Below are 15,477 nucleotides of genomic sequence, written 5' to 3' on the forward strand. Positions count from 1 at the left end.
CACCAAAAAAGTCACATTCACAAATGATAATTCACTATTAGGCCAAAACATAAGTTATTATTTACCATTTGTTAATCCTTAAGATGAAATATTTATAAATAATATGTTACATGGTTTATAAGTACATCAATATTATAAACCATAGCAAAATCTGCTCAGAATCAAATGTTCTGCCAGCTATTTACCCTGAAAGGGTAACAGCTATTTTGTTTCACTGTACCTTGTAAATCACTAAGTGACAGTAACTAAAAGACAACCTTGTACTTGCTGTGTGTTTCAGCCTGTTCAATTTGTATTAGAAAAGGGAATCACATCCCACAGCAGGCATGGGATTACCTGTGCAATGTTAGGAGGGAGTGCCAAAGATCTGGCACCTTTGCAAGTTAAAATCTACCAAAGTTCATCCCCCCACCCACCCCTGCCTTTGAAAAGGATTTAGGCAGAAAGAGGCCCCACATCCCATCACATATTTTAGAAGCAAAAGTGAAAGAAAAACAGGATTGACACTAAAATACTAAAAGGAGATTTTATAATATGAAATAAATTAATCTTTTTTTGCAAAAACAAAAAATTTCAAACAAAATGAAACAAACAAAAAAACCCAAACAGGACTAACCTAGGTCAATTCTAAACACAAAATGGCTTCAAGAGATGGGGAACCTTTTCCCTTTGTCCTGAAGATACACATGTAATAAACCACACACTGGGATACTAAAGACATCATCAGATATTAAGTTGCCCTTCTTTTTATGGTTGGAGCAATTAATATAAGTTTAAGGACTTTATCATATTAACCCTTTACATGATGTTAGTGGTTTCCAGATGATGTTATTAAAAGAGTATTTCAATGATATTTTTGCATTGTAAATATTAAAAATAAGAGTAATAAAAGATCCAGAACTGACCATCCCGAAGACTCTGAAGATATTTCCATTTTCATCAATATTGAGCAATATTGGTACCTTGCAAATTGCTTTCAAATGTCTCACCTTTCAGTACTTTTATCTACCATGTTTGATATTTTAAACTAAATTTATAAATGCTTCATGTCAATATCCCATTTAAAACAACATATTTAATTGCTCTTTGATGTAACAATATAATTCTACAGAATATATCTATAAATGGAGAGAGCACCCTTGTATTAATTTTTTTCTTTTTCAGTTCTGGGGATTAAATGTGCTATAAGCAAGTGTTCTACCACTTAGCTACACACCTAGCCTTGTATTAAAATTTTGAGGAACATTTCTGATAAACTACATAGAATACCAACAAATTTCAAAATAACATTACATATAAAATAATTTCCTTATAGAATAATATGCTTATACATTTTTTAAATCATTATAAAGCCAAAAATCCTAAAAATTTTTATTATTTAAAAAAAAAAGTTAAAGGAAACTTCACATCCTTATTACCTTCCAGTAATGTTATAGAGTAAATAAGATGTTTATAAAATGCTTGGATTCATCATGCTACAATTTGCACTCAGTAGTTCATGGGTCTTGACACTTTCAAAATGTGACTATTAGCTCATTTCTTCTATAGGTGAATAGTCATTTGATGACCTCTTAACTCTTAGGGATACAGATTTGTTTCTTTGAACTTTCCTTCTATAATTCTGAATTTCATGTTTAATTTTACTATTATAGGAAATGATTTTCTGGCTTAAAGAAAACTTCTTTAGGAACCAATTAATCCTGTATTTCTATGATTAATTTTACATATAATTTAACTGACATTGTTTATCCTAGTGTTAATGATATGTATTGAAGGGTGAAGAGAAGGTGGAATTGGTACCTGAACCCTAAATGCTAAGAAATGAATTTAGCTCTAAATATTCCAGGGATCATGAATTATGATGCTAGCATGATTACTTAGTACTTTGGGCCTTAAATACTTTCTAATTTTCAAAAGGAAATGTCATTCATACAATGGTAGGAGAGAAATCATCTCCCCAGCCTTTGTCCATTTGTATATTCCAGGACAAGATGACTGACTGAGTCCCAAACCTAGGATTGCCTTGCCTACAATGTCACACCTAGACTAAGCTTTTCTTCTATTTCCTGAAATTGGCCATATTTTTCAGATTGTCTGACTTCATCTGTGTTTGTACTACCAGATAACTTTTTCTCATAGATGTAGAACTTCTGTTATGTGCCTGTTCCAATAGGTCAAATTATGTACATATTTTATTTTTGTATGGGGCATGAAAATTCTTAATATTTTTGATAATTAAATAACTTTGACTATTACTTTTTGTTCTCAAAAAAGTAAAAATTATAATGGAGAACAATGATTGTATTTAAAGGATGATAATTCTAGTGGCCTTCCCTCTTAAATTATAATTAATTTTTAATTTTTAACTGATTATTTAAAATTTACAGATAAAAACTTAGAGCTCTTTGAGGTAGAAACAAAAACTTTTGTAATTTTAATATTGAAAATATTCAGAAAGCAATAGGTAATTATCTACCATTATTGTTACTTCATTGTAGATAATTTAAAATAATATACATAAACAAAAGAAAGTTATTTAACATTTGGAAGTATAAAATCCATTAGAAAGTTCAACCTTGTGGTTAGATACTCACTCTCTGTGTGTGAGTAGATATAATCAACCTCGAAGGTCTAATTCTTGCTAGTAGAATAAAACTTGTTACAGAACTTAAAGAAATACCAAATTTCCATGTAATATCCAATAGTTTCAATTTCAAATATCTTATAAGAGAAAATTTCAAACACTTATCTTTGTTTATGAATTTGTCTGATTTCTTGTAATCAATTTGTCAAAGTCAATTTATTATACTCAACCAAAAAATCTTTTCTAGAGTAGTGTGATATTATATTAATGCTTTAATATTAAGGAAGGGCTTTACTGGACATGCTGAAAGTATGTGTTTGAAACTTGAAATCATATTTCTATAAAAATTAATTTGATAGTATCAATTAAACACTCTGGATCAATAGCAATTGGGATAAATAGAAACCACACAGAGACTGAATGATATAGGAATGCCATATTTAAGTGTAAACAACTTGTTGAAGACTACCATCATTTGAATTGGAAGGAAAGTATGTCTGTAAATATGTGTCATTTATTACAACTCAATTATAACTCTGTTTTTAAAATACTGCTTTCAGTAAATTAAGAAGGCAGGAGACATATCATGGTTATCACACTCTCTGATTTAACTGAACAACTGAGCATTCCATTTCAAGTCTATCAGTTGATCACATACCTCCATAACGCTGCATAGACAACTGCTAGGGTGATCAAGGCCAGGCAAGAAAGGCCACTGCCTACTATTAAAGTAACCGAAGGTGTACCAGAGGATTCCATGATCTGTAAATTAAAACACACACACAAAAAAAAAAAAAAAAAAAAGAAAGAAAAAAAAAGGAAGAGAAAATTTATAACTGAGTTAAGATAACTTTAAGTCTCAGCAAACTAAGCTACCACTCAAAAATAGCCCAAATAGTTCCTATAATTACCAGATAATTAGCCATAAACCCACTCAGTTCACATATTTTAGCCTCTAAAATGACTAATTCGAGCTCCTCCTTCTTTCACACTGTGAAGCAATAAAGTCTTTGGAGTTTTAAATGCTGATTATGGCACCTTATAGCTTTCTTAAAATACGACCTGAAAGTACAACTTGGTCAACATTCAGATGTTAAATGTTCTGTAGCTAAAATCATTTTTCTTCAACTAACTACATTTCAGTCATTCCACAACAGGATTCTTAGTAAAATTTATCTATATACTCCCATGTACAACTCATTATGTTACCCCAAACTGGTACTAAACAGTGAAAAATTTTCAAACTTTCTGACTTTTGACAACTTTGTTCTAAGTCAAGTATTCTCACATTATATTTCACTTCCTTAGACTCTGAGAATATAGAAGAAAATAAAATATCAAATTTAAGACCTTCATATTTATTTTGCATTTTTGTCTATGAACAGAATAAGTGGAGATAATTTCCACAATACCAGTACCAGTCCCTAAAAACATGACCTTGAAAAAATGAACCTATGTCTTTTAAAACAAATATAAAGATTATAAGCATTCACTCATCTGAGAGGTATCTTTCCTGACACACTAATGTGACAATAACTAGTGAAATCTGTTGTTTTTCAAATTTTATACAGGAAGTTTGTAGGAATATACTTTAAGATTAAGTGTATTCATAAACCTTAGATATCCATATCAAATTATATTAGGTATTTTTGTCATCAAAATAAGTAATAAGAATGATGCTTATTAAGGCCAAATTTAGGCAGAAAGTCACTTTTATCTGAATAACTATTTTTTCAGTATTTCATTTCTTGTGATTTTTTTTTCAAAATACATTTGGTGAGAATACTAGTTTTTAGATAGTTCTATACAGCTGCCTCTTTCAGAAACTATTTTTGCAAAATCCATATACTTATAAGGAATGATCTTTCAGTTCCACACAGCCATGCTTTCATGAAAACTTCATTTGATTAATATATATATATATATATAATCTCCATCCAAGGACACCCTCAGAAACCTGTACTGAAAATATCCAATGCAGATATGCAATGTGTTTGGCTATAGTGTCTGGGGTCTTCCTTCATTCTACTACTAACAGTATTCTCACAAATTCCCCAGAATAGCTTTCCAGTTTTAAAATAAATGTTATATTGGCAATCATTTTTATTTGAAAGTTTGCAACATATTAGTAATACCATAGGAGCATATCCTTAAAACTATACTGCAGAAATTTCAAGTTAGAAGACATAAAATTGAGTAGAATTTAGTTATAGCACACCAACTAGAATTCATTACACCAAGCTTCTATAGCTAAGGAGGAGAAGAACCCAATTTTGCCACCCTGCAACCTTTTCCATTTCCCCATTTAAAATGCAGTTCCCTGGAGAAACACTAGCCACAATGTCCCTGCCTTTGCATTAAAGCCGTGTTTTCCCTTTGTTACTTACTATTTCTCTAGGTTGCTGAGCCAAAATGGCGAAGGTAGAGAGACGATCACATAAGCATTTCGTATGGGATGCATCGGTAAGCACAGTTTTACATCCCTGGGTGGACCACGTTCCCAAAGACTCGTTCCTGCAAAGGGGGTGGGGGGAGATCGGGATAAATACGCCTGACAGCCAAATCCGTAAAGAAGAAAATGCAGTTTAATTGAGAGAGTCGTCTACTGTAATTCTCATACAGGAAAAAAAAAAATCTACTTGTTGTTGAACAGGACGTAATTTAGATGCATCTCCAGTTATGCAAAGCAAGAGTGGGAAAAAGCAGGCAGGCAGCGGTGCGGTGTGCAGAGAGCTGTCCAGCGCCGGAGGTGCTGAAACCGGGACTAGCTCTGTCCAGCCCTCTGCGAGGAACGGCGGCGGCAGCGGCGGCAGCTAGAGCAGCCGCCAGAGCGTTGGCAGCCACTTCCTATGCTCATCGGATCGTTTCAAACACTCAGGGTGTAAAGAGGCTTTTCATATTTTCATACCAGCTCTGATTCCCGGCCCATAGTTTGGACCATGAACGCTGGCTTTTAAAATGCGGATTTCTCTGAAAGCCTGCCTAAAAGGTTACATTGCTTGGGTTGGGTGATAGGATCTTCTTCGCTGCTGGTTAGGGATTTTTCCTCCCTTTAGAATTAGCTGCTGTGAAAATTTCACCCTGGAAACGGGAAGCAGCAGCAGCGGCATCAGCTGGTTCCAACTCTCATTGCCTTTGCCGGGTTTCCAGGGGAGGGGTGGGTTTCAGATATAAGCTTCCACTACACACTTTACTCAGCTCAGCGCTCCTCTGAAGCCCTTGACATTTCCCCCCCTCGACTGCCTCTTTGCCCTGGGGCAGAAGGATTAAGCTAACCCCAAATCTGCTAAAACATTTAGAAGAACAAACCCACCCCAAAGTCCAGTAGGAGGGGGAAAGAAGGCCTGGCTCAATTTTCTCTTTGGTGTAGCCATTCAAAGTGTTAAAGCATATGGTTTATTTCCCACCCCAGCAGAACAATAAAAATGGTATCAACCTACTCTTCTTAGCAGGGGCTGGGGGGATGGGAGGGAACCCTTCCACCCCCACCTGAACTACTCTATAGGAAGAGAGAAAAGAAGAGGAAGGGGAAAAAAAAGCTATAGAGCTCAACCAATCAACTTTATTATCATTACACGTGTTCTATGTTGAATGCACCAATTATCACCTCCCCTCCCCCAGGCAAGGAAACTCTCCAGCTAACAAACCTGTATGTATGAGTGTGTTTAAATTTTAAGCCAAGTTACTATCTGTGTTTAAAATGACTGTAAAACTTGGATAGAAAAACACACGGCTTGGTGTTAATTTTGAGGTGATACTTTTGATTTTGCCTTCTATATCTTTGAATGCCTAAAGCTACTGGGTTAAATATGCATGCAGTCTATTTCAGAGAGACTCAATGAGAAGTTTCTCTGTGACAGTTGGACTTCCAACTTGAATTACAGAATATAATTCACACTTATCCATTTTTGGTATCTATAAGCAATTCTTTTTAATATTCATGATTTGCTATCATTAAAATTTATGACTCAATACACTCTTAATTATAACTCCTTTTAAGAAAGAATACATTGTATTTGGGGAAAATTAGATGAAAATTATATCCAACTTCACCCAAATACCTCAGAGTATTAGTCAATTGGAAATGTTGTCTCTTATTTTTTATGATATCATACAATGCTGCCAAATTTTCAAAACAAAATCAGTTATACTTTCAACTGCAAAAATAGTATTGAATTTACATTCTATCTTATCATAGCAGAATATCAATTTATTTCATTAGTTGTCTGTCTCTTATCTTCTTGTAACAAACAGTTAAGGCCAAATGAAAAACATCTATCTCAGCTGATCAAAGTTTAAAGAAGGAAGATATACTTAAGAGAATCTGACATGTTTTAAAACACAGCATCTGCATTATTCATTCTGGATGGCAGTTTTACTTTAATGCAGTATCTCTGCTTTCAAGATGGAGTCCAGTACTAAAGTTTTTCACATTATGTGGTTATGCCCAATAAATTAATTGAATATCTTAACAAGGAAGAACTTTACTGTAAATAAGACTTCATATGAGACAACCTTACAAATTTACATTCATTTAATGAGAGTTCATTACTCAAGATGATATTAGCATCACTACACTTTGGCTGTCAGATATAAAGTCTATATTCAATATAATGTTACTAGACTCTGAAGATAATGCAAATTTTACATGACATCTTTAGAAAACTGGGTCAATTTGCTTTACTCAGTACAGTGATTGCATTGCTGACCTGGCCCAGCCCCAGGCAAAATTGGGAAGTAAATAACTCTGCTCTCTATGCTTTAGTCCTTCACTGTTCCCAGCAGTCCCTGCCTCAATATGAAATGCTTCTAATCTCATAGGGCCCCTTTTCATATGTATCTTCCCAAGGCATATCATCTCTGTCCTTACCTTTCTTCAAAACTATAATCCTTTTACTGACTTTATCTGATTAAACTAATGTATAATAAGGTTTGAGATACTACGTACAGCTTAACATATTTCTCTTAGTTTAAAAGAAGATATGTAACACAAAATAATATGCCTGATAGGATAACACCAGAATTTGAAACAAGGTAGTAGGAGAGAAAATCTCAAAAGGTGAGAGGGATAACTACTAAACTCTGCACTGGGTTACTCTTAAGATTTGGGTACTAAGAAGTGTGATACCATTCTATGGTAATATTTATATTGTTTCATAAAATCTCTTGATATGTGAAGATCACATAACACTTATAAATTAGTTTTAATTACTAGTATACATGTAACTGTTATTACAAACCCTATCGTATGCATTGCCTATATTTTCAAACTTTTCATAGCTTATTCCTACTGTACAAAATTCTTTTGAGAGCATGGTGAGCATGGCTGATTGATTTCAGGGAGATATTATGAAGCAAACTCATATGTGGTAGAGCTAATATGAGACAAAGCAACTTCCTTATTCTGCACAGAGAAAGGTTTTTAAACGTGGATTATTAAAGTGGTCACATTATTCTTCCAGTGTTGTAGTTTTGCATGGTATAATAAATAATATATATGTGAACTATTCTTAGTTATCAAGTCTAGCTTGTCATCAGGAATGCAAACAGATACAGTGAAGTATGTATGAAAATTAAAGATATAATGATAGTAACACACTGATGTAACACACAGAATGATGATACACACACACACACACACACATAAAATCACATAGATCCTTTCCATAGTTTCTTTTTTTATGTTTTATGTAATTTTTTTCAAATAGTTTGAAACATAGTTATGCTTGCAGAAATTTAATACAACCAGCACTGTCTTTGTTGGCAACACCTACATTCACCAATGTTAGCTGTTAGCTGTCATCTGTACATTTTCTCCTTCTTCCTATTATTAGGCTGGCTAAAAGGAGGAAGGAGTCTTCTTGTCCCAAGCTTCTAAAAGTATATATCACAAACACAATATTCTATTAAAATACAGGACAAAAAATCTCTTACTTTATAGCTTATGATTTATTTGAGGCCTCTTCCTAATTTTGTAGGAGTCTAAGTGTTTCTTTCTGGATCTGAATATTTGTTTGAGTTTTTTATTTTATGTAGTTTTAAATAATATACATTTACTCATATTCCCTAGTTCTTAAAATAAAAAGAAAAAAAATAAAAGGGAAAATTATCTGCTTACTCCAATAAAAGCTGTTTAGTAAAAAAACTGATGGCAAAAAGATACAGTAACCCATTTCAAAACTATTTCAAGAAGTCACAACTATAATCTTTTGAAATATCAACTCAAGTAGATATTCCACCTCAACCATTCTTTTATAAAGCTGTCCATTCTACTTAATAAGTATGCAAGTTATTTATTCTGAACAAGTTATATACTTTAGGAAGTTCATTAACTCTTGATATATTTAAAATTCATTTATTCAAAATCAAAATAGCTACAACAGCAATTTTAAAAGATTTTCATATGCAATTTCTAACTACACTTTCACATTGCATGTGTACTAAAAGAAATTGCCTTATAATCATAGCAATAATTAATTCTGAGAATAGAGTAAATCTATATTATTTTTAAAGCACATATTACACCCTAATAATGATGCATACTTGGTTCTTAGTAAAAATTGTAATACAGAAGTTTCAGTAGTACATGAAAAAAAAAGTTCCTGATTTTGAGTAGAAACAGTCTTTGAGAGCCATCTCTATAGGATATTGCAAATACTGAGAACACTGTTATCTCTAGCAAATGTTAGTATGTCAAAACACAATGAATCAGGCTGGGGATGTGGCTCAAGCGGTAGCATGCTCGCCTGGCATGCGTGCGGCCTGAGTTCGATCCTCAGCACCACATACAAACAAAGATGTTGTGTCTGCCAAAAACTAAAAAATAAATACTAAAAAATTCTCTCTCTCTCTCTCTCTCTCTCAAAAAAAAAAAAAAAAAATCACAATGAATCATAAAATTAGAAAGTTTTGCTGGAAGTAACCTTAATGATCATCCAGTGCATTGGTTTTCAATATTTGCTGTACATTAAAATTACCTGGAGAGATTTAAAGATGAAACCCTGAAGTGGGTCCTGAGCATTATTACTTTATGTTTTAATGCTCTCCAGATGCTTCTAGTGTATAGCCAGGGTTCAGAACCACTGATCTGTCCTAACCACTTAGCTTTATAGATAAGGAAAGTGAAGTATAGTGAATTTAGAAAACTTGTTTTAAGTCAGAGTGAGAAGTAAAGTTGGGCTTTTCATTTAGAGACAAAAGAATTTTTTATGCTAATTTTTTATCAAAATGTATTTTAAAATAGCATATAATGAAAATGTCCTGTGAAGTTATAAGATTATCAGATCTAAAGATATGATATAGTACAATATAATCAAATGAATCTATTCTTTTAAAGCATATATTACACCCAAATAATGATGTAAGGACAGATACAGAAACCCATTTCAAAACTATTTCAAGAAGTCACTTGGAATATAGACACTTATATATGACACTTATAATATAGAGGTTTGGGGAGTACAGATGAGAAAATGTTCCCAATTTTGATTCGAAACAGTCTTTGTATTATAATGTATTTTCATTTTACTTTAATTTGGGGACAAGTAATATTTTTACTACAAAAAGAGCAACACCAACATAAAACATATATACATCCTTTATTAAGGTAAGAATTAGAGGCAGGCATTTTCTCATGAACAGGCAGGATTCTTGTCATCCACTTCAGTGGCCCCTTCACACCATAACTTCAAATTTCTAATTTGTTTTCTAGAAGTTATTCAGTTACATGAATACTCTTCCCTTAGATCTTCCTCACACTCCTCTATTAATGCTTTCCATTCAACACTACAGTATAAATGGGTAATCTTAACACATTTTCTTCATTTATAAAATCGATATTCTCCATGCCACATTAGAATCTTAGTGCTTTTGAGAACTGTATCTTATTGACTTTGAATCCCTGACACACTGTTTTTCACTTAGTAGGGATTTAGTGATAAATGTTCAGGTAAGTTAATGATGCTTTCCTTTTCTGAATTTCAAGGTATGATTTCTAATCCAGATAGATTGTTTTAGCTCTAATTCACTTGCTATCCTTCAGTATAGAGTAGACATATAATCTGAAGAGTATCAATGGATTTTAATAAGCACATCTATTTGCTTTTGGTCTTCAAATATCATTGATGATAAACTGAAAGTTTCAACATCCTTTGGTAATTATGTTCAATACAGCAGGGAGGCCTGAGCCTTTACTAACCAACCAGTCAATACATATTTAGTGAAGGGTTTTTAAACATTAGATGAGGTGGAAGACACATAATTAAATAAACATATAATTTGCATTTTAGAGAAACTGAAAATCTGGGATGATAATATACAGTATGTTTTCTGTTTTATTAATTCTGCAAATTATTCCAGAAAATGCTGTCAGATCTACCTTTCTATTAAAAGCCACATCATCCTTGCCTGGATTCTTCACTGGGCTTCTTTATAAATCCCATTTTGCTAACTCCTCTCAAGTGCAATTTCAGTAGAGAAGCCAGAGAGATCTCACTGACAAATTCATCCAACCTTGTCACTCTGTTAAAAATTCTGTTAATGATTCTTCTGGACTAACAGAGCAAAGACAAAACTCTTATATTGGTCTAAAAGCACCTATTCTGTCTGCATCCTCATTTCCTCTACCTCTTAGACACTTTTTGCTCAATCTCACCAACCTTGTTGTGCCACCTTGGTATTTCATGCTGGCTATTCTTTTGGCCAAAAATGTACTCTTTGAAGATATTCATATTGCTTGTTCCCTCACATCATGGAAATCTCTGTCTTTATGTCATCCTATCAAAGTTGCTGTCACTGACTATCCAGATAAGTTAGTAACTTCCCCATCTGTAGTAGGTTAAAAATGGCTAAAAACTCTATACAATCCTTTCCATCAATAGGTGCAGTCTGTTTCCTCTTCCTTTAAATATGGATACATCTTGTGACTAGACCAGTAGAGTGCCGTGGAGGTGATGAGTGACTTCTGAGCCTGGACCTCAATAGGTCTTACAGTTTCCACTCTTATTTTTGAAATGCTGCTATAATGTGAGGTAGCCCAGGATAACCTCACTGAGGATGAGAGAGTGGCACCAATCACCAGGCATGTAAATAAAACCATACTAGATCATCCAGCCCCAGGATGAATTGCCAGATGGCAGCCTCATAAATGACAACAGATGAGCAAAGCTCAACCTAACAGCTGAACCACAGAATTGTGAGCAAATAAAAATCATTGTTTTAAGCAGTTGACATTAGAGGTGGTTTGTTATATAATCAATACACTATCTAAGCACTTCCTGTGTTCCCTTTGCCCTTAATTTGTACTGTTGTTGCCCATAGCACTTACCACATCTGATACAGCATACACATATACCACATTTTATTGTGCCTTATAGACGTTTTGTTTTATTGCAAGTTGAATCCCACATTGAACAAGTCTATCAGCATCATTTTTATCAATAGCTCAGACAATTATTAAACATTTTTAGCAGTGGTTTTAAATTAAAGTAAGCACATACATTTTAAAGATAATGCTGTTGAACACTTAACAGCAGTATAGTGTGGACATAACTTTTATATACACTGGGAACCAAAAACATTGTGTAACTCACTTTATTATATTACTTTATTACAGTGATTTACAACCATACTTGCACTATCTCCAAGGCATGCTTGTAAGTATATTTTTTTAAGTTTATTTTTTGCCTTTCTTTGGTTACCAGAATGTAAGGATCTGGTGATGGCAGGAAATATTAAGTTCACTTCAGTACTTCCTGATTCTAAGACAATCCTTGAAACATATAGTAGGTGCTTAATAAATATTTGTTGAGTGAGTATAGATTCTGATAGATTTTAATGTGATACACTGGATTTTCCAAAATCATTCATTCATTTGCCAAATAGTTATTTCCCTTTTGGCTGATGCAGGCACTGTGCTGAGTTATTTTGTGGGCATTTTAGATTTCCTCTGTGCCTTTTGGAGCTTGAAAGCTTCATTGGAAATTATCTTGGAGGTGTATTATCACTGCCTCTTTGTCATAAAATACACATTAAAATTAAGAATATGTCACTCTTGAGGTCATTGAACATCATTTACAAGAAAGGTAGCACCAGTTTTATTGCCAGTAACATCTTTTTTTGTTGTTGTTTTAAATTAGAAATAATGAGAGTAGAAAGGAGTATGGGAAGGAATAACATTAAGAAAGCCAGTCTACCAGGTTATAAATATGTACAAGTATCTTCAACATGATTTATTAATAATTAAAGGTTAAAATATGCTAGCTGCCATCATTAATTACTCTATAGGCAAATAATAATAATCACCCTAATGAAAATAACAGCTAACATTTATTTAGTGTCTACTCAATGTTAGGTGTTGTAGTAGACACTTTAAACATATTTTTTAAAAAATCTTAAACTGAATTCAGGTGTGGGGCACTGGGATTCTTGCCTGTAGTCCCAGCTACTTAGGAGACTGAGATGAGAAGATCACATAAGCCCACAAGTTCAAAACCAACCTGGGCAACATAGATCCCATCTCAAAATAATAATAATAATTATTATTATAATAATAATAATAGTAATTATTATTATTATTATTTAAATACAATGCCAACATAGATATTATTTTTCCTATTGGAAAACCAACAAATGGGGTTGGGATTGTGGCTGGGCTGGGATTGTGGCTCAATAGGTAGAGCGCCCGCCTAGCACACATGAGGCACTGAGTTTGATCCTCAGCACCACATAAAAATAAAAATAAAGATATGTGTCCATCTATAACTAAAAAAATATTTTTTTTTTTTAAAAGAAAACCAATAAATGGAGGTCTGCCTCCATGCAGGATCATGAACACCCCAGAAAGGAAAGAGCCTAGAGTTGAAAGTTGCCTAGATATCTCAACCTATGCCAATGCCTATACAAGCACGGCACTGCCTATCTTTGGTGTAATTATTTTGTGTTAAAAGAAATAAAAAGAGCCAAGAGATTCTGACTTCCTAAGGATATCATGCTGATAAAGGGTTGTGCCAGGAATTGAACCCAAGACTGTCTGATACAAAGCTGATTCTCTGTCCTCTGTTCTCTCAGTATGGACTAGGCACAGTAAGAGAGCATAAAGGTAGGACCACACAAGGAAAACATTCCAAAAGGGTGAAAGAGTATTGAGAACTAAAGCTTACAGAATATATATGGGGAAGATTTCATGAACAAGTGATTGACCTCAGGTCAAACAATTATTAGAATCAAAAGATGTAGGTTTGCTGAGAGCCATAGCCAAGTAGGATGCATGGCATTTTTGGTTGAAAGGTGACCCTGCTCAGGGATTAGGGTGGCTCCAGGTTTAGGGTGGATCCTGCTGGATTAGGGTGGCTTCAGGTTTAGGGTGGATCCTGCTGGGAATAGGGCGTATCCTGCTGCCTCAGAGCCCAGTGGAGGGAGTGTATTTTTCCCAGAACATGCATGTAGAGGGCGAGTGAGAGTTCGGGAATAAAGAGTTGCTGTTTGAATCTACAAGGCTTTTGCGGTGGCTCGGTTATTTTGTGCCCAGCCAGACTGCGGAAAAGGTTGAGAATGGTCATCATGGGCATGGAGAAAGCCATTGAGAGCCTATGAGCTAATGATTTTAGTAGAAGGGTCAGGTAGGAATTAGATTGCTAGAAGTTGACAAAGAAATCTTATGATACCACAGAGTTCAGCAACAAAGGGAAAAGAGTGCACACAAGTTAGGTAGCACAAGGAATTAAATTTTTATCAAGTATGCTTTTACTTTGAGGTGGGAGTCAACCTCTTAACATCTTATGATGCAGACCCAAACAGTCAGAGAGAGACTGAGAAGGAGATCATGATAGGATAAGCAATGATGAGAGAGAAGTTCCCAGAATTTGAGTTAAGAGTATTGATGAGGGTCATAATATTAAAAAGGAGAAAGAAAAAAAATATCTTCCATAAAAACTGCAAGGGAAAAAAAGCACTACTGCTTTCAATAACATGGAAGAAAATGCGAGAGTAAAGTTCCATTTTTATCACTCTAAGCCTTTTGTCCCTCAGAAATTTGAAAAAAAAATTGAACATTAAAAATAGCAAAATTTAAAGAGACAATTTGGGGAATATGGAAATAGAATTTTGAATGGAATTGAAGATGACAGCTACTATATACTTCAGTTAACTGAAGAATTATGTATGATAGGTCTAATAGAACAACAAAATACATTTTAGATCTGTATATAACTAGATTGAGAAAGATTTTCAAGTTGTTCTTGGAAATAAATAGGGGCAGGTATTAAATAATTCACTTTTTTTCCTATCATTATGTTCAAGAGACTTTGTCTTGGACACTGAGTGTTTGCAAATCTCAAAATCACAAAATAATAATTCTATTTGGATATTTTTTCCCTCAAAAAAGAAAAAAATCTGTTTATCCTGTTTATTTGGGCAAGTAATCAGTTTTTAGCTTGATATAATTTGTAATAGCTGATTGCACAAATCTGAAAAAAATAGAATTATTTAAATAAAATAGAGCAAATTTAAACATATGTTACCTTCCACACTACTTTTCAGTAATCTGGACACATAGCCAGTGTCAATACATGAATAGACCATAAAATCTATTACATAGTAAATTCAAGATCTCACTAATTTATTATCAACTTGTTAATTACCTGATTCAAATGACTATTGCATCACAAACCTTTTGTAAAAGGATTAATCCCAAATGTGATACAGACAGAAAAAAGACTGGAAGCATATTTGAAAAAATAATTAACAGTGTTTGTCTTAGGGTGTTGAATTATGGACATTAAGAATTGCTTCTTTATACTTTTCATATTTTTGCATTTATCCCAAATAACTATATTACCCCTGTAATCAGAAAAAAAATCATTTGGGGATTAAAAAAATAAATAAATAAAGTCAAA

General features: G+C 33.6%; 1 protein-coding gene across 1 annotated transcript in view; it reads right to left on the reverse strand.

The window, feature by feature from the left end:
- Adgrb3 (adhesion G protein-coupled receptor B3) overlaps nt 1–15,477 on the reverse strand; it is a 687,882-nt gene that overhangs the window by 137,184 nt on the left and 535,221 nt on the right. Inside the window, exons 16-17 of the mRNA XM_071613277.1 lie at nt 4,972–5,098; nt 3,243–3,346 (exon numbers count right to left, since the gene is read on the reverse strand). Coding sequence (XP_071469378.1) covers nt 3,243–3,346; nt 4,972–5,098 — 231 coding nt within the window. The remainder of the gene's footprint in view (nt 1–3,242; nt 3,347–4,971; nt 5,099–15,477) is intronic.

Source organism: Marmota flaviventris, chromosome 6, assembly GCF_047511675.1.
Source record: "Marmota flaviventris isolate mMarFla1 chromosome 6, mMarFla1.hap1, whole genome shotgun sequence".
Lineage (NCBI taxonomy): Eukaryota > Metazoa > Chordata > Mammalia > Rodentia > Sciuridae > Marmota > Marmota flaviventris.